Source organism: Artemia franciscana, unplaced genomic scaffold (genome assembly GCF_032884065.1).
Source record: "Artemia franciscana unplaced genomic scaffold, ASM3288406v1 PGA_scaffold_212, whole genome shotgun sequence".
NCBI classification, from domain to species: Eukaryota; Metazoa; Arthropoda; class Branchiopoda; order Anostraca; family Artemiidae; genus Artemia; species Artemia franciscana.
This window is the reverse complement of record NW_027062646.1, coordinates 6,252-27,744: the sequence shown is the minus strand read 5'-3', so window position 1 is coordinate 27,744 and position 21,493 is coordinate 6,252. Positions and strand designations below refer to the sequence as shown.

The 21,493-nt window shown below is 33.4% G+C and overlaps 1 protein-coding gene across 4 annotated transcripts in view; it reads right to left on the bottom strand.

Moving 5' to 3' along the window:
- LOC136041407 (uncharacterized) overlaps nt 1–20,840 on the bottom strand; it is a 51,356-nt gene extending 30,516 nt beyond the window's left edge. For all 4 annotated transcript variants that reach the window (XM_065726061.1, XM_065726062.1, XM_065726060.1 and 1 more), the window contains exons 1-4: nt 20,719–20,840; nt 10,533–10,684; nt 6,938–6,994; nt 1,881–1,998 (exon numbers count right to left, since the gene is read on the bottom strand). In XM_065726061.1, coding sequence (XP_065582133.1) covers nt 1,881–1,998; nt 6,938–6,994; nt 10,533–10,684; nt 20,719–20,758 — 367 coding nt within the window. In that variant the 5' untranslated portion in view covers nt 20,759–20,840. The remainder of the gene's footprint in view (nt 1–1,880; nt 1,999–6,937; nt 6,995–10,532; nt 10,685–20,718) is intronic.
- Nucleotides 20,841–21,493: the final 653 nt, after the last annotated feature.

The window sequence follows — 21,493 nt, the reverse complement described above, 5'->3', positions numbered from 1 at the left end:
CTATTCCTCATCGTTCGGTATTTTACATAAATGAAATTGAAAAGAAAATGGCCCTGCGTTTGGTCAGGTCCAGCAACAGCCAAGGCATAAACCCAGGATGGCATAAAGCTAAGGTATAAACACATTTTGAATACTGAATGGAACTCGTTTGCATATACAAACGAGAGAATGTAGAAGTTATTTATTGTTCAAAATCAAAATTTAAGCTGTAGATTTAATATATTTGGAAATTATAATTATGCGGCATCTTAGAAAAATTTTACAGGGCCTATATTTGGTTTCCATTTTACAGTATTATTTTTACAGAATAATAGGTAATAGTAATAATAAATAAATCAATTAGATAATTTCAGCATATTCTCGAAAAAGAAAAAGAGAAATTAATTTCAGATTTTTCACTGTTTAAATTGTGCTACAATTCTCTTCTTTTATTTTTATGACGCGTTCTTGCAAACCAATCACATTACTCCTTTTTTCTCCAGGGAAAAATAGCTTCCTCCCTTTTTTAAAAATGGGTTAATTACTTCGGATTAACTAATGCCACGTGACAAATCTAGACAAGCAAGGAAATTTTATTTCTGGAGAAACAAATAGTTCTGTCTTTTATAATTGACTGTTTTTTATATTAGAAATATCGAGGTAGTAAAAAGAAAAAAAAATTCTTGAGTCAAAACATACGTAAACTCTCTTTTTCTTTTAGACTTTCATTCTTCTCGAAATGATGCAATTTTTAAAGTTTAAGAATGAAGATTATTGTTGAAGCATCAGCAGTGTTGCCTTCAGAAAAGGTGAAAGCATTGGATTTCCGAATTATTTTCTGACCAATGCCATCTACATGGAGAAGATAATCTTCACCTTTTGTAGACAATGCGTCTTTAAAATTATGCCCAAACCTCAAAATCGCTGATGAAAAAGCCGATATGCATTAGTGATCTATGTTGAAATGAGATTAATAATATGGAGATAGATAATAGTCAGAAAATAATTTGGTATCTATCACGTTTCAGCCACACAAAATATCTTATTCGTCTTGACTATTCAGGAGAGAGTTAGAGGTGTTCAGTTGAGAGAGATAGTCTTAGCATTGAAAAACTTTTAGATCTTTGCTTTGTCGGTAGATAAAAGTTGCCCATCTTAAAATAAAATGAAAGTAAAGCAAAACAAAAATGATTTGAAGTGTAGAATAAAAAAGATTCTAGTGAATGTTCATTTTCACTACTAATTTTAAAGCAATTTGAATGCTTTGAAATGAAGCTATTATGAGACTATTTGACAAGAACATTCTTTGTGATGAGAATATTTGTGGTTATGTGACAGTTGACTTGGCTATATCTCTGGCTATGGGATTGTTGAGAAAGGCATTAAATCAGGCGGCACCAATCCATATGTGAAGCCTATTTGTTTTTATGATCCTCTCACCTCTCCATTCCTTGGATAAAACGGGTAACAGGTAAGTTTAGTAGAATTTATGGATAGATAAATTAGTTCCAAAGTCAGTAGTTAAACACAGAATTGAAAGGAAATTGGAATTTTATGGTAGCAAAATTTAATCAAGCAATTCCGAAATTATTTCTAAAGCAATGCAAATTAACTCAAGTCAAAATTACCACCCTTTTCGTATATATATATATATATATATATATATATATATATATATATATATATATATATATATATATATATATATATATATATATATATATATATATATATATACATAGATATATATAAATATACATGAATACATACGTAACTGTTGTTCTATATTTTATACTAAATGTTTATTACCAGTAATTATACTTAAAACAATAATTGGATTATCTTTGGTTTATTATTTATGCTACTTTTTAAGCATAGTGTAAAAAAGAGAAATGACATACCATTTCCCATCACTTTCCTTACAAAATACGGCGCTGTTGACAGATTCTTCCATTCTGAGCCCATACTATGGTTACAAATAAAAGTTATCCATTCCAGTGATGATATGAGAAAACCCACCTAGAGAATAAAAATATATACAGGGTTTGGACTAAGTATCTTTACAAATTTAAGAAACAAACTGTCTATAGTAATGTAGGGTATTAATAAACTGACTTGTGTCAGCGGTAACTGAAAATCTCAAAACTACATAACCGTCAATCCTGATACCCATCTTCGAAAAACTTTGGCTCTATGTACCTACGTTTACGTCGAAAATATATAGGTACGTACTTTTTTATACGTTTAATAGCAAGCTAAAGTCTATTTCCGCTTGTTTCCAGTGTGATCTCTGAGAATATATTAGAATTCTGGTACAAATCTTTTCAATCCGATTAAAGAATCGGATTGAAAAAAGCAATTTAAACGATATAATAAAAGGTTGCTCCTTAATTAATCTAAAGACGATTTCCAGGTTAATATAACAAGTATCATTCTGTTGAAATTATCTGATGCATATTCATTTAATTCTGATTTTTTTTTCTAAATATAGAGTTTCTATACAATAGAATTTGTTTGTAAAATCAATATATTTACAAATAAGGCTGATTGACCCCATCTCTGATAAAAAAAGAAAGTGAAAGGCACGTACAAACTTCGATTGACAGACATAACCAGATATCAGGGACGGATCTAGGGCAAAATCTAGGGAATCAATATGACAAGGGAACCGATAAGCAAAATCTTGGGGGGAGGGGCAATGTGACAAGGGCGGCAATAATTGACCAAATTGACAATATTATTTTAAAAAAAGAGAAAAAAACGAAAAAAACAAGGAATGAGGGTGCCAGACATATGTGCGTTTAGGTAGGAGTTCCAAAATATTCCCCCTTCCCATCCCTTATGGCCTTACTTTTAGCGTTAATTTGTTCATACTTTTAGCGTTGTACTTTACATTTGTACTTTTGTACATATTCTCCTGGTTTCCAAATATGGGGCTTTGATTTGAAAATTTAATTTCTCTGATTTAATTGCTATTTTTTTCATATTATACCAGTGGGAGTGGGAGGGGCGAAGAGGGGGGGTATGCTACTCTAAATCAGCCCTCACCGTTTAAGTTCTTGAATAGTAATGAATTAAGCCTGATAATAAAATTTCTTATACCACACTGCATTTTTACTTATAAAATAAAATGAAAACACAAAAAGAATTTTCAAAACATATTATTCCTTTCTTCTGATTTATAATTCATTATTGCTGTAATCTAATGTGCCATTTATTTTTAGTTGGAATTTAAGTTTTTTTTTGTTTTCTTATCATTATGAGGAGTTGGTGTAGAACTTTTGAAAAAAAAACTACGATATAATATTTTTATATGTTTGTGAGTTTTTTTTTTGTTATTTTTCCCATTTAAAAACTTTTCCCTTTAATGTTGTTTTCTAAACATTTTCAGCTGTTTAGTCTAGTTTTGTTTTCTCTTTTTTCGATTATTAAGATTTCTGGCAGGACGGATCTAGACCTGTCAGTGCCAGGGACAAGAATGGCATTTGGCAACCTCGGTCAACACATCCATTATATATCATTTCAGGGATTAGGGTTATTACGTATGGTTATTATGGATTTTTATGTATCAGATTACGGTTGTTTTACTTCTCCAAAGAATATATTATTTTTCTGTATATTTATTTAATTATTTTACTATCATAAATAGATTTTGCACGTAAATCCTAATATGTAAAATAAGGTTCGAGAAAAATTCTAAAATTCTACGTAACAGAATTTTATTTGTCACCCAGTGTACACACAATTTTATTAAACTACAATCAATCTTATCCTGTACACTAAAACTTGACTTAATGTGCTTTTCCCGAAGCAAATGTCTTTGCAATGTGTTCAAATAAAAGCTAGGGAGCCATATCATGTTTTACGTGGATTATACTCAAGTTTGTGAAGTGCTGCGCAGCAGTCCTGTTTCTAAGGGAGTTTTAAAATAATTTTAATTTGTTAAATCTTCTTTCATTAGAAGCAACTGCTACAAGCAACATCTTCACGGCAAATGTTGGCCCGTTGCAGAGCTAGAAAATTAGGGTTCAAGTTTTATTTGATTAGATCAAAAAGTGACGTACGAGCCTGCACTCCTTGCCGACCAACATCCAGGACAGTCCACCCCCTTATATCCGTCCCAGGCTTCTGGATACTTATCTATTTATTTTATTTTTCACCCACACGAGACATAAACTAAATATGGTGGAGTAAGAATAAATATAAGAAAAAACAAAGAGAAAAACGAATCCACACACAAAATCAACGAAAAGACGGGTAAGGCGGTGGTGAGGGATTAGGCACGAAGAAGCTGCACTTGAGAGTTTTCTGTGAAGTATCTTTGACTTTAAAGTTATATCAGTAACTGAAAATTTTCTAACGGGAGTCCGGTTTTTTGTCCAAGGTGGAAAATACAGAAGAAAATTGCAAAATTTGAAATAATTTATACAAATTCTTTCTAAATTACCATTATTAAGAAGGGGGAAAAGACCTGAAGCATAAAGGACAGAATGATCACAGAAAGCAGAATAAAGTTTGGCCAGCGCACGTCTATTATACTTCCCTCTGTTTGTAGCAGTCTTTCAATAGCCAATTTGAATCTTTTTACTCATTGAATAAAAAAAAGCAAGTTTTTTTTTAAGTGAAAGTAAGGAGCGACATTAAAACTTAAAACCAATAGAAATTACTTCGTATATGAAAAGGGCTGCTTCCTCATCAACGCCCCGCTCTTCACGCTAAAGTTTGATTCTTTCTCTCAACTCTACTTTTTAAAACAGTAAAAAAATTTAGCGTAAAGAGCGGGGCGTTGATGAGGAAACAGCCCCTTTCATATACGAAGTAATTTCTGTTCGTTTTGAGGTTTAATGTCGCTCCTTACTTTCAGTTAAAAAAAAATGTTTTTGTTTATTTTTATTTCTGAACGTTTTTGAATCAATGCATGTTTTGATTTTGGTTCTCCGCAGAGGAATAATTAAAATGAAATTTGCAATTTTTTTTCTTTTGATAAATGGCTTTCTAATAGTTTTGATCGAATGATTTTGAGAAAAAATGAACGGGAGAGAAAGCCTACTTGCCCTCCGATTTTTGGTTACTTAAAAAGGCAACTAGAACTTTTAATTTTTTACTAATGTTTTTATTAGTAAAAGATATACGTAACGTATAAATTAGCTTACGTAACAAACTTTTGTATTCTCATGTTTTTATTACATATATGAGGGGGTTCACCCCCTCGTCAGTACCTCGCTCTTTACGCTAAAGCTTAAATTTTATCCCAATTCATTAAGAATGACCCCTGAATCACAAAAGCCGTAGAATAAATAGTTGAAATTACTAAAAATACTTTAGCGTAAAGAGTGAGGTATTAGGAGGAGGTGAGAACCTCATATGCGTATGTTCGTTTTAAGTTTAATGCTGCTCTTTACTTCCAGTTGAAAAAACTTTTTCATATTTATTTTGTCATAGTTTTTTTTTCAAACAATGCTAGAAAATCCTGAGCTTCGTTCATGGAAACTTTCTTCCCCAATGACAAATACCTCCATGAAAAGTTCCCCCAACATATCCCCTCTTCTCAACCCCTCCCTCTACCAAAAAATCCCCCTGAAAACGTCTGTACGCTTCCCAATAACCATTACTATATGTAAGCACTGGTCAATGTTTGTAACTTGTAGCACCTACCACGGGGACTGTGGGGGTGTAAGTCGTCCCCAAAGACCTGGTTATAAGTTTTTTCGACTACGATGAACATAATGGCTATCTCAGACTTTTGATCCGTTGACTTTGGGAAAATAATTAGCGTGGGAGGGGGCCTAGGTGCTCTCCAATTTTTTGGTCACTCAAGAAGGGCACTAGAACTTTTTATTTCCGTTAGAATGAGCACTCTCGCAAGATTCTAGGACCACTGGGTCGATACAATCACCCCTGGGAAAAAAAAAACACAAACAAACAAATAAACACGCATCCGCGATCTGCCTTCTGGAAAAAATACAAAATTCCACATTTTTGTAGATAGGAGCGTGAAATTTCTACAGTAGGGTTCTCTGATACGCTGAATCTTATGGTGTGATTTTCGTTAAGATTCTATAACTTTTAGGGGGTGTTTCCCCCTATTTTCTAAAATAAGGCAAATTTTCTCAGCCTCGTAACTTTTGATGGGTAAGACTAAACTTGATGAAACTTATATATTTAGAATCAACATTAAAATGCGATTCTTTTGATGTATATATTGGTATCAAAATTCCATTTTTTAGAGTTTTGATTACTATTAAGCCGGGTCGCTCCTTACTACAGATCGTTACCACGAACTGTTTGACATCACAAACAGTACGCTGACGTAAGCTCGAAAGATTGTTGGTAATAGAGATACCAAGCCAACGAATACAATCAACAAGAGGGATAGTGAAGTTATTACAGTGAAGGGGAGTAGCAGTAGTACAGTTATAGGGAAGAAACTCATATTTATCTATATTAAATGAAAGGCCAATATCAGAGAAAGCATCGGAAACTATAGAAACCATTTGGGAAAGACCCCTTTTGGAACGGCTAATTAGAAGCAAGTCGTCAGCATACGCAAGATAAGAAACATCCGAAAGACCGGAAAGGTAAATACCTGAAATCATAGCCAGTACACTAGAAATACAAATCTTAAAAAGGGTAGGGGACAGAACACCACCCTGCCTAACTCCTCTTCGAACCTTTATGTAGCCGTATACAGCGACTTTTTCAAAAATTTTATGTTCATTGTATTGATTTATATTACTTTTATATTTCTATATTTTATTTCATATATTTTCACTCTAAGAGTGTATTCCACAAAACAAAATTAATTTAGAAAACTTACTCATTACTAAAGAAATAACTAACTGACAAATGGATAAAACAAAAATCAATGAAATAATAATACAGTAATTAATGTATGATAAAACTTAGTCAATAATAAAAAAACGTCATTCTTTAATAGAATAAACTTATTTGAACTTACTTCTGATATGTTACTCCACAAAAATGCTCTTCCAGCGTTGTCTATAACTACATCCAACTGTAAAAACAATAGCATACAAATTCGAATATACTGTATTCAAGAAAACTAAAAGAACGTTTTTACTGATTAGCAGGCAATTCAGCATATTTAAATCAAAACGCATAGTTCAAACAGTGTAGGTGCAACCTAAAATATTTGTAATATATATATACATATATATATATATATATATATATATATATATATATATATATATATATATATATATATATATATATATATATATATACGTATCGGCAGCCCAGCGGTGAAGCCAGCAGGCCCTGGCACTCGGCACGCAGCAGGCTTCTATATATGAATTCTCATTGTTGCACCTCTTCTAACAGCAGATAATTTGAGACAATTTGCTGTCTTTTCATACTGAGGTTTTTCAAAGATATTTGCAAGTTTAAAGCAAGCAAGCAAGTTTGTTATTATTAAAGCAAGTTCGGTTTCTAATAACGATATCTACTAAGCTTCTAACTTTTGATTTTTTTTTAACGTTTTTGAATTGTTGTAATCCCTTGCTAAAATATATACAAATATTTTTGCAATTACCAGCCATTGGGCCCCGGTACTCGGCACGCGGTAGGCAACGTCAATGACAACGTCATTACAATACTGATGTGCATAAAAATGACGTCTCTCACATACACTTTTTTCCAAAATTAAGATTTTTAACGAATTTTCTCAAACTTCGAACCCACTTAAATCGATTTTTAGGCCAGAATATCCCAGGATGCTATTTTTTCCGGAAAAGTATAGAGTCGTTTTCAAGGAAAAATAAATATATGCCTACATAAAATACATACATAAATACACAATTATTGCTCACTTATAAAACCAGCAACATACATTCATAAAATACATATATAAATACACAATTATTGCTCACTTTTAAAAACAGTAATTGAAAATAGATATAAGGTCAAATAGATTCACACCAGAATAAATACAAAGATGAAGGTATAATATAGAATAGATATAAAGTAGAACATAGAATTGACATAAAATAGAAAAGTTTTAGAGTAGAATAAAACAAAACATTTCTATAAGACTAAAGAGATACACACTAGAAAAATTACAGAAGAGGGAGACATAATATTGAATGGATATAAAGTAGAGCATAAAATTGATATGGAATGGAGTATGCTATATTATATGAAATAGCATATTTATATAGTAGAACAAAACAGAATATTTGTAAAAAAAAATAAACATAATACACAATAGTGGTAGGATATAATCATTGGAGATGAAAGAAGGTATAATACATAATTGGTATAGGCTTCCTAAGGCTCCCCTTTACAAACATACCTACACAAGAGCACATTTAAAACAACTATTCAAGAATATATACGGAACTAAAATGCTCAATTAATTTTCATATTCAGTTTGCATTCTGTCTTGAAAGCTGGCGAATTGCTTTTTAATTTGGTTAAACCTAACTCCTTTCAAGAGTGAAGAATATTGTTCGTAATGGGGGGCGTTTTCACTTACAAGAAAAACACTGAGGAAAGGCAATTGATATGGGAGTTACAAGAAACTATGTGATAAGTCTTGATAGTCCTGAGAGTCTTAGAGGGGGAATAGGCGAAAGGATCCCCCCTTCAATTTCAGATTCAGAACATTCGTATTAATCCAAATGATTGAAACATAAAGTATATAGAATATAATGATTCTTAGAATAGAGACAAAAAATAGATTACATATTGAACATAACATATTTTTGCTAAATTAGGATCTACAACTTACCACTTAGATTCTTTATTATTAGGTTCATCCAAAAACCAAACAGGTAATCCTAGCAAAGCAGTGTTCAAGTTCTTTTGACCGGTATTCAATGCTCACCCCTTTCGCAATATTGGATGGACTCGGATTGAATTTTAGCATGAAATGTACTGCTTCAGTATAAATATTAAAAAAAAATATATACATGAGGGCTTAGTACGTGAGGGAAATTATTTTACGGAAGAGGGAGGGCTTAATACGTACACAAATAGGTGAATTACATGGAATTATAAGAAAATCATGGACTAGGCCTTCAGAATTCTGTTCTAACGAGGGAAGGGATGGGGCCATCCCCGTACACCTTGTTTAAGTGCTTGATATAGGTACATCAAAGGCTGTAGTTAAAATAACATTTGGATTTCTCATCGTAAAAAATAAAATAAAATTCCCCATGTATTTTCATTCAATACTATTTAGGAACCTAACCAGATTAGTCTCAACCACATTAAAAACAATTGTCATTAATCACAACCAGGCAACCAAACAGGAGAGGGAGCAGGCGTATGTGCTTTGTCCCATTAAAATAAGCACACTCACGCTGTTTTACACTTTTACACTTTTAGAATAGAAATTGAAGTATTACTCCGCACCCAATCAAAGTAAATATTTACGTACACGAATCAAGCGAATATTACGCGCCACTTCCGAGAACGTATAACTAGATAGGCGCTGCTTACAACAATTGAAGGATCTTAAGCATTTCAAAGGTGATTATTTTTGTAAATTCTGTTCTATTGGCAAGTCTATTTTTTTAAACTTTTACCATACTTTCTTGTATCATTACTGCAAACATTAGCATCTACTTGTTGGTCAAAGGCATTAGTTTTTACTGGGGGGGGGGAAGGTGTAGTAATTAATTTATAAATTTATAGAAGGTAAACATATATTTATAGAAGGTATAGAAGGTAAATATAAATTTATAGTAGGTAAAGTTCCTTAAAACAGCTTTGCTAGGTGAATTATATAAGAACTATGGTTGACTAAGGCATATTCTAAGATCATTAGTTTCAGAAAATCTAACTAACCGCACTCTCTTTAGAGTGATCAATTGATCATACATATTTCAAGGCTGAATTATAGAAGTACCAAGGACATCAAAATAAGAGCATCTCTACCACCTGGACCCATGTCAAGCCTATTCATACCCGAAAACATGATTTTGCATTTGGTTGTTTCAAAACTATGAAGCTTTTAGAGTAGTATCATGTTTCTGTCAATTTTACCACTTTGAACCATGATGATAAAAAAGTAAAACAAATTAGATAATTCTATAACGGTTTTCATCTGTAGAAATTCAAACATCAGCACACTCTTGATTATTAAAAAAAAATACCTTCAAAGAAAGTCACGCCTCCTTAAGCTGCTTAGTGCCCTGTGTTTTTAGCTTATTTTTGGATAGTTTTTCCCTTAGTGATTATTTCTTTTACCACATTTGACACCTGCTACTACCAAAAAACTACATAACTGCACTTTTAAATACTTTTCATTGTTAAGTGGATTCCCAAAATTTCCTACTTTTTAAGATGCATGTGGTTTACAAGTTTTCACTTAAACAATTCAAACAATCGAATTAGCCCTCGAACTATTCTTGGAATTTTAAGTGTCTTTCTTTTTTGTAATTTTAATACTGTGCTTTTTACTGAAAGATCTACTTGAACCTGCACTGATTGGTCAATTATTACAGGTCAGAAAACTAGACGGATGCTGAAAATTATAGATTCAAACGGAAACACTGATCATCATATGGTACAAAACAAATATATACCCATGCTCCAAACTCTGAAACCTGGTCAAATTTCCTAGCTGCTACTCCATCAAGACCGTCCAACAGAATAGAAATACTGTACAAAGAGAGACAAGTCCAAGGGTTAGATCTGTATACAACTGCAAACGCCAAGAATATTATTCTTATATAATCTAAAAAATAAGCAAATACTTAAATTAAAAACACGAAAAAGACAACAAGCCATAATTCTTCGTCAAGCCTTATATCTTTTTAAAAATCTGAAATCTAAAGATGGATTATTTTTTTTTTATATAAATACCGGGATAGAATCAACTGCTTATTCATTTGTATGTGTTATTTTTTTTTTTTTTTTTTTGATTTGTCATCATGGATGCTGTCGAACAGTGGCAGTAACAAACTGTAAGTCAGAAGTGAATCGGTCAAGTGAGCAAAAAGTGGGACAACATGGTAACCACTCAGTAATTTTCATAGCTTAGTCAAATTTGTCGGTAGGTTTTGTAAGAAAATGGTAGCGCTTTCTCTATCCCTAAATTTTCAGGGATTTCCCCAAATATCTAAGTGTTTCCTCGAAAAAAAAAAATCAGTTCTCCAAATCCTCAAAATATCCCCAAAAATCACTTTTCGCCTCGGATGGCCACCCCCTAGTGATTTCATCACTAGTAACTATTCACCACAGGTGACTATCACTTTTATTTTACTTGATATAATTATTTCAACTTATCGGTTATATAATAAACATATAGGAAAGTCGCCAAGCAACTTCTTTATACCAGACCATTAACTTTGGCTTGGTTGGAAAATAAATTATAGTTATATTTTATTTCAGTATTTAATTTGTATTTTGGTTTGTTTAGGTTAGATTAGGCTACGTATTTAATATATGCTACGCTTTTCTAGCCCCCCTCCCCCTAATGTGCAAACATAGAGCCCAACTTTGTTTCTAAACTATTATATTTTCATCATATTTTGTTTGATTTCACTAGCATTAATGAAACTTCCCTTCCCAAGTGTTTATTATATAACCGATACGTGCATAATTTTTTCACTGCTTAAATTTTTTTTCTCGATTTTTTAGCCCACCAGAAAGAGATAATTGAAATATAGACCTTACCATTTCATTGAACGTTGTAAAATTCTCTCATCAATGGCGGTAAAGAATTTTATTTGAACATGTTTTTATTCAGTTGAATTTTGAAGATCAGTGGAAAGAAGGATTTTTGACAACGTGATTTGGACTTTTTTTTTGCTGTTCGGTTCAATTATTAAATTCTGAAAATATATGGGATTTCAGTTTGAAGAGATTAATCGTGCATTTACAGAAAAGTACATTTTACAAGAACATTGTAAAATCAAAGCATAGTACCGATGCAAAAAGGGAGGAGGTGGGGTCTCGTGGCAAATTTGAAAATATCTTCAATAATGAGCTATAAATTAGGTAAACATACCAATGAATGTCTTTTTTTATGCTCTTTCCGAATATAATAGTCGTTTTACTCTGAAATTAAATGGACTAATTTTACTTTGAGTTAAATTGTTCTCTCATTTTTGGCCATTGAAATGCTTAGAATATCGGTTAAAACCTTACTATTTAATTATAATTCAATTTTGTTAAAGTTATGTAATCCAGAGGTATTGGATTCATCATGATCCGATTGAATAAACAATTTATGGGTCTTTTAAAAATTGCCATGTTTACTTTAAACAGTTAGCGTCAATCTTGTTTAGACCTGCTTTGGAGTAATGTCCTATCCCACTTTGTCGGTGAGTTTGTACATAAGAAATGAGAAAGTAACTCCAAAAATAGAGCAAAATCTCTAATGCTGCTACTTTTGAAAACTTGGCCAGACTAAAAGCTCATTGGGTTTCAATTTTGCTATGTGAAAATTTATTTTTAAGCCATCGTTCTACTTCGTTCTTGTAGACAGGTTTTTGCTTACTTTATTTTTCTTCAACTGAAAATTGATATTTATCCGAGTCTTGGACAAATAGCCAAATTCTCTATAAATTGATAATTGGTCAGATAGAAAGAATCTAAAAAGGGCTGGTAGCTATTAAGGTGTACATATAGCTAAAGCAGATAATGGGAAAGCTGGAATGTGGAAAAATTAGTCGCCTAAACCAACCACACTATAATGTAGCAGCCTTTGGAGATTCTCTGTTTCTTTTGGGGATTAGATTAGGGCAAAACTAATATCACAGATTCAGGGTGCATGTGACTGCCATACTGTCAATTAAAATTGTTCTCCTAGAACATCAAGTGGTACTTTTTACAGTTATAGTGATCAATGAGTAACAAGCATGCAGTTGGGTATGCATTATTTTCATACTAAAAATAACGCTGGAGTGTACATAGTACTAATATGATACTACTATTTAGTACTATATAATACTACCATATAGTACTATACTATAGTACTATATGATATGATATAGTACTTTCGGTAAAATGGTACGACTGAAATTATGAAGTATGATGTTTATGGCTAGTGTATTACTATTACTACTGTTGTGAGCAATCCTGCGATAGTGACTAGTATAGCTGTCATCGAAATGGCATCGAATGCAACATTGCTGGAAAATATTGCTAAGGAGCTAGTTACTCTAATGCTCAGGTCCAAATCAAAGATAAAGAAGACATGCGATTAATTAAATGAATATTATGTATCTCTAATCCATCTGCAATTTCAAATTAATGACTTTTTCTCTGCATTAGCTGTCCAAATTTCTTCTGTACGGATTCAACTTATTTTAATGTTGCTCCCAGACCTATGTTGACGCTCTATTTATGGGTGGGGGGACTGCAAATGAACAATCAAAACCAAAACAAAGTAAATGTTCGTGATCTACGCATAAAAATGGTGCCTTCGCGTTCCGCTATTCAATGGAACAGGGGTGATTTACATTAGCTCTCCCTTGAGAATGAAATGATTCAAATCAACGATAATCTGAGAGATGTTCTTGATTTTAAACGAAATATTATCGAGGGCAAAAGTGCCGGAAATATCAGTGTTATTGAATACGATACCGTCCATCGGGCTTCTCATCTGACAATTGTGTATTTCTTTTAGCATCCTTTGTCGAGACGTCGAGAGTTGGTAATACCGATGTCCCCCTCCTGCGCGTTCTTGAACGACAAACCACTCATGAACAAATTCACAACTACAATATAAATCACCTTCAATATATTCCAGTCAACACGTCGATTTTGGAGCTCTGTCAGTTAACATTAAGAAGCGAAATGGGCGATCCTATTGCAACAACAAATGTTTGGCTGTGATTACATGCAATTTTTGACCCATTCAGTGAGATGGCTAATAGAAAAAATACTTTTATTTGTCCTGATATTGATTGCTATGCAGCTACTTTTGGACTGCGACAATTGGGTCATGGAATGAACTATTAAATATGTCGTTCGTCAATGTCCAATTATGGTCTCGGCAAATGGTTTGCTAAGTTGTTCTGCTCTGCATTACCCCTGGCTAAAAAATATATTGCACCGGTTGCCGCAGATTTTGCGTCATCTACACAACATGTTTGGGGCTCTGGGAAAGATTTTAAAGAGAGTATTTCACAAAATCTCCGGTCCGGCGCGAGATCCCTCGGCGAGCAGTTGGAATCGCGACAAAGCGGAAACGGTTTAAAAAGGGGGAGAAACACCTCATCACTCATCAGTCTCAATTCGAGCCGGAAGCGTGAAAAATCGCTCTTGTCAAAGAAGAAAAAAACAAGAGTAAAAATTGTTAGATCGAAAAAGGATTTCTTTTCCTAGAAATGACATATCTACCACATAAACAATCTCATTCATCAGTCAACTCATCTCTAAATATTTCAATGCAGAAAATATTGATCTGAGTGTGAAAATAGTTACTATGAACAATTTTATCCACAATAAACGCTCTCTGAAAACGTACATTTTCAAATGTATTCTATTGAAGATTATTTTAAAGATTTGACTTTCACATTTATAATTTTTGCATGTCAATGTCAAAAAATTTGACTTTGAAAAACCAAGCGCAGCCGAGGGATTATCCTATGAAAATTGTGTAAATAGAACATTGGTGAGCACAAGCAACAATCTTTGAAATTATGCAAGTTATTTACAATTCATGGCGACGATTCCAATGTCGCATAAGAAATTGAGAGGTATGGCTATTGGATATGAATATAAAACGGACAATGACATTACCAATATACTTAGAGATGCGACAATTCAAGATACACACTTATTTGGGAAAATAAATGACGAAATATTTAATATACCTCAATGGTTGTCCTCTAATATAAAGATTGATGTAAACCTACAACTTGCACCGCCCAATTTTATTTTGCGAAAAATTGTTGGCACTGCATCCGCTGTAACAGTCTATCTCACACCGGCAATACTTCATGTACGAAAACAGCAAGTTATGTGTTCTGTTGCTTTGGAAATTGAAAAATTCAAAGCTAGTGGAAATAATATCAACCTGCTCGTTCTTCATACATCACAAATCAACGACATATTGGTACAAGTACACGTACTTACACTGATTCATCATTTATTAATGATAAAAAACCTTCAAAACTTGTTTTGGATTTTGTATGACGTACTAGTACCGTTGGATCATGGGCAAATCCTCCACAAAAATTAAAAATGTTTGGACTTTCGTCTCTTCTATGTATAGTAAATGGAATTCCACTCTACAATTTATCCTTTGATAAATCCTACAGGACCTTATATGAATTGACAATGCAATCCCTAGTTCGAGGCTCAAAATTGTTTGGAAATGGTATAAGCGAAGAAATGTTTGCAAAAACTCATGGTTTTATTGTAATGGACTTGCCCAGTGCTCAAATATGACTATTGTCTGAACGGGTACCGTACGTTTAAAGTGTACCTTTGCCGAACCATTGGAGGTGAGTGTAGCATTAATCTCGCTAAATCAGTTTTAAAGCTATTGGGGTATTAAACCTGATAGCAGTGTAATATTAGACGTGGCGCCATTCAGACAAATCAAATAATCAGTGTATTCAATTTGGATCTTTACAAGTCCAAATACAAATCCTATTGCATATCTTTGGATTTCTTCAATCATATTCAAAGTGTTGACAGTACCCTTATCATTGTTAATAAGACGAGGCATCGCCTATGCATCTTTCAAACAGCGAAGAATATTGAATTTTTCATCCTCTTGGCCTTCCGTATTCGTTCTAAGTGCCTCAAATTTAAGATTTTCTACAGGAAAGTGGAAAATCTATTATTCAAAACCGAAAGTGAGTACAAGGTTTACCAACCAAAAGTGGTTTTCCTGCACAATTACATTTTATTTTTAGATGTTGCGGATATATTTACAGTGAATTCCTTAACATTTATGGTAAAAATCCTCCATTAAACGACCTTTTAGTTGAAAGTACTCTTTCGTATCTGTATAATATAAATCTTAGTGTGCTAAGAGTGAAATGCTTTAAAAATTTTAGTAAATTTGTTTATTAATAAAACTTGTGGGTACAAAACGCTTGGTCCTTTTGATTTCTTCTTCCACGTATAGGTAATCATCGTTAATGATAAGTGGCGGCAGCTTGTCAGGATTCAACTTGTATTCATCTTGGCATGCAAAGTCAGGGTCACATTCTCAACAATATAATGTAATTTCATTTTTATTATATCTCTCCGTAAAGTTATTATTACTATTCTGATTCATATTATAAAATTTACGTGTTTCAATTTGCTTATTTGAAGCAATGTCACATACAAAATTCTCATATGAAGAATCAAATTCTGTAACAGCCAAATGTAAGTCACTAGGTTTATAAACATAGTAGCCGGCGTTTTCACATTGATGCTGTAAAAACCAGACACTCTTATTATTCCAGAAATTGAAGCGTAAATCAGGTTCACCTTCCCGAAGCAGTTTAAAACCACGACGGTACCAGTTTCCTAAAAATAAACTGAAATCATATTTAGGGTTTTTGCAATCATGCGAGAATAATTATTTTCTCATTGATCACATTTATAATAGTGACAATTGGAACATGGGAAACCTCTAGTATGAGAGTCACAAATGTCTTTAAGACAGGAATTAAAGTCTTTAATTTGCTTAGCATATCCTTTAAGTAATTTACATGGATTCCATAATCTACCCTTTTCATTGTAGTCATCAACAAAAGTACAATTCTCACACGACGAGCAGCTGCTCAATGTACACAAGCGTAATGGACAAGTGTAAAACATTTTTACAATGTTGACTGTCTCACTTCAAAAAAGAAACTGACAGGGGAAAATGAATATTTCTTGCTATCACTAGTTACTTATACTGATCGCTTATTGGATATCTAGAGAAATGGGAGGAGTAACTGAAACTCTCGGTAATCTTCAATTAGGTGTGCAACATCATTTTGTATTATTTCAATTAGTATGTCAGTAAATTCAGTAAATGCCTTGGGGCCACGACATATAAATCTCAGTCAATAATCCAAAGACGGAGGCTCATTTCCCATGATATTGTCAGTCATTCTCTTATTGGAGATTCTCTTCTGCACTGACAATCTTTGAGATTATCCTCTAGAATTAACTAATTTTCCAAAGTAACAAGATTTCCTATAGTTTCTGTCTATCCACTTTATTCATTGTTAATCCTGACACTCCCACTGACACAATCCCGATTATAGACTAAATAGATCTCACTAGTAGGATATTTGCTCCTTTTTTTAATTGATTCATGGTTCAATGAATGTATCCGTGGGTAAACTATCACTGGTGCTAGTAACGTTGTTTTTCATCAATTTACTTTTAATTCCATTGGAGATAATATCTGCTAGTGCCCATTTTATTTTACTTGCGATTTCTCGTTCTATTGCCACATTGTTATTACATAGTTAACAGTTTCGGCATCTAGTCAAAATATGTTGCATGACGTGGCGGGTGTACATTTGTCTTCTTTTTACCTTTCGTTAATTGGTAATAGTAAGAGGATGGTGACAAGATCTATCAATGCGTACCGTTTTACCGTCAGCAAGAGGTTGGCCTTTGTCATCAATTAAACGTTTTAGGTTTGCATTCACTTACAAGACTAACTTCTCTGGATATGTTACACTCAAATATCCACCTCCATAACACTTGAATTTTTTCGGTACTCCAAAGAAATTTAACTCCTTACTGTCATGACCTCGCACAGAAACATTTCCAATAAGAACGCCATTAGCACTTGCTTCATAATTTAAATATTTCTCTTTGTCTAAATTCATTGCTAAGACAACTTTATCATGTACACACATCTTCTTGGAATATCTTATTTTCATTTTGTTTAAAATAAGATGCAGATGTTTATCTTTCTGATGCAGAAATAATACTGAAGCATCAAGCAACTCACGCAAGATTGCGTCACCCTCAACTCGAATTACGTAACATGCAACTGTTGCTTGTCGTGGAATCCTCGGGCGGGGCTGTCGTGGAATCCAGGGATAGGGCTGTCGTGGAATCCAGGGATGGGACTTTTATAAAAACTGAAACTCCGTCACTGATGTGGGCATGGCATGAAATCGGTTGGGATCCACTGGTCAAGGCCCAAACGAAAGGTAGGTTTTCCGAAATAGGATGGGATGACGTTGCAAGGGAGGGTGCAAACAGGAAGGCTTTAAACAGATTGGAATGAAGGAGGATCGTGCGTAGCTGTGTTGACCTCTGGCGGTTTGGTGCTGCAGCGAGTTATTAGCAGTAGTATTAGTAGTAAGTGCCTATTCCATAGGACTCTGCGACAAGCAGTGGTGCCAATTCGCAAAAATTTAGAGGGAGGGGGAAGAATCTTTCTTCATTAATTTAAATTTAGATGTCAAGAGAGAGGTTTTATTTAATCTAGGGAGGGAAAACTCTTAGGTGCATTCCAATGAAAATACAAAAAAAAAAAAATCAAAATCCAAGGATTTGGCTCCATTGGTGTTAAAAAAAGGTCATAGATTATGTGAGGAGGTGGAGAGCTCTAATCCTAGGTTCTACCGGCCGGGACTTTTATGTCAATTTATTATATTTCAGCTTTCAAATTTTTGGATATTACTCGTTTCTTTACAATAAAAGAATAAAATACAGTTAAGAAATAGCGAAATAAAGGGACAACGCAATTAGAAATATTTCTGTAACTAGAAATTATAGAATGTAAAACATTCAACACTCGGAGGTTCTTTACAATGGAAGTTTCGGGGAGCTTCGGGACCGGGGCTCTAAAATCTTAAGTTTTTCACAATTTCTAGGAACTGCTTATTCAAATTATGAAATTCTCTTTGATTATCCCCCCTCACAAAAAAAAATTCCGCACTTGTGCCTGCCTAGGAGAATAAATTATTAGGTTTAAACACAGGTACTACCCTATAATTAGAGCTATTGGGAAGGAAACATGTTAAGAAAATAATTTTTACTTAATAATACGTATTGAAATTGTAGTTAACACATTTTGAAGGCCCTTCTGTTATGTTTTACCCCCCGAAGTCCATCTAACGTGTAAATATATAGCCCAAAATATATATTTTCCATATATTATATTCTCTATCTGGATTTCGTCAGTCTTGATCTAATCTGCAGGTACAAGGATTGAAACAAGAATGATGCATGGCGAAATGCATCGGAAATATATAATTTGGGCGGTATATTTGCGTAATAGGGGTGTTTAGGAGCAATGTGTATTGGAAGTACTTTTAAAATGCGTTAACTACAATTTTACTAGGTATTATGAAGTATGAGCTGTTTTCTTAACATGTTTCCTCAACATGTCTGAATTCGTATATAATATATTATATTATTTGTATATTCACTACTTATATAGTATCATTTATAAAATAATATAAATAATAGCCTAATAGAATAATAATTAATACCATGTATTATAACCTTTGGTGCTTATCTCTTATACCCACCACACTCAATAATTACGTTGCGTAAAACTCGAGAACAAACCGGTTTTATTTGTCTGTATTAAGAGACAATTAGCTTACGCTCTGTGGAAAACAAGTGACGAGTGGCAGAATAATTGGACTTGCATAATTTGGGCTATATTTTTCTACATTAGGGGGGGGGGTAAAGTATTTGGACAGCACGATGTTAGAAAACGATTCTTACTTCATAATACGCGGAATAATTGTAGCTAACACACATTGCATGCAGACCCGCTATACTTGTCCCCGACCCCCCTAATTTGTAAGTATATAGCCCAAATGTGTTTCTAAAGCATTATATTTTCATCATGTTTTGGTATTTGTAATTAGGATTAACCTAACTTCATTTCTTGAGTGTGGTGGGTATATGAGGTAAGTACCTATCATTCACATCCATGTATTATATTATATTGATTTTTTTACTATTATGCATCTTCATACAGCCAATTTACTTAGTTCTTGATAATGCTAGAATATAAAATGTTTAGAACTTATTGAACGCTGAAATGATGGCTTCACTAAAATAATTTAGATCCATGGTCCACAAGGTCCGTGTTGTTAACTGGGAAGTTAGATTTTACCTTCTTGCTGTATATTAGTACATATTTTTGCCACACATACAAAGAAAGTTATAGTCGGGATGGCTATTAAACCGGGGTGGTTATTTCGCTGAGTTTCATAAATCAATTATTGTCTCATACTAGGCTATTTTGATATTTAGATGCACCACATCTCTTGTATTCGCTTATGCTACGACCTTGGTCCTGCAATAACGTATGTTATTGCGGTAGGTTCAAGTTCGTTAGACTACCGATGAGGGAGGAAAACGCTAGGGTAGAAGTGAATCAATAGATAAGTGAATAAATCTCTTTGTCCTTTATCCAAATAAGAGATATAGCCATATTGTGTTTATCAGTTACACAACAACTAAAAAACTTAGCATTTACCAATCTTTTAAATGCATGCATAATTACATCAGTCAAAATTTTTGCATTTTTTTTTTATTCTTGGTTTTATATCCCGTCAGAGCTTGGATTTTGGGAACTCATAGCTGTGATTTTGTTTTACAACCCAGGGTATGTATTGTCTCATTAGGGGCGGGGTTTTGGCTGTTAAGTTCATTTCCGATGCAAATGAGTTTTTATCTGGATTCAAGATGAAATTCTCATTCTAAAGGCATGCCTATTTCTTAGCTATCTCATTAGGGAGTTAATCGGAAATTTACTTATTATTCCAAAAGCTCTTCCTACTGTCTCCTAAGTAAGAATTAATCCAAAACAAATCGCTAATTAACAAACAAACTCACCAATTATATTTGGTATATAAAACAGAATGTCCGTCCTCATATTCTATTACCTTACTAACCAACAAAGTGATCCTCATGAACATGCTTGAAGACAGACATCTTGGCTACGGATCAATACATCATTTTCCTTTCATTAAAAAACTTGAAATACAAATTGCAACAACTTCTATTCGGTATGGTTTTACGTGGGAATTCAATTTGATAACAGATATCAAATTTATAATCACCCTCCATATTACAGCTACGAAATTTCAAAACCTGGTATGTGATTCTTTTTATTAATTTGTTATTTATTACCCAAGGGATTACTTTCTTTAAAAAATCGTGTACAAGAGGCGACGACTACCACTCGTGCTGGAATTGTGCCAGTCGCGGCAGAACAAGTGTCACTCCGAGATTGTAAATATATTTACGTTCAAAAGAGCGAGGAAAATCATAAGAGAGGAAACTGGCGCTGGTATCGAAAAAATAAATCGTCAGCGCTATCTAGCGTTTGACGACTGATTGGCCCTAGATTTCTATTTCCACTCCCTGGAAGTATCAATTTAATGTCAACTAGTCTACTAGCATACCAAGATGTTCCCAGGCTAAGGTAGGCCTATTTGTGCAGACTGAATTTTGACTTAAAGCAATTCTTCAAAGTAAAGCATGTTAATTAATTATCACTTACATAGAAATATCAGCTTTAATCCTATTCCTCTATCGGGCAATTATATCAAATATCCAATTTCTTTTACATTTTCTACTTTATTAATAAGGTGTCCAGAGGCTACAC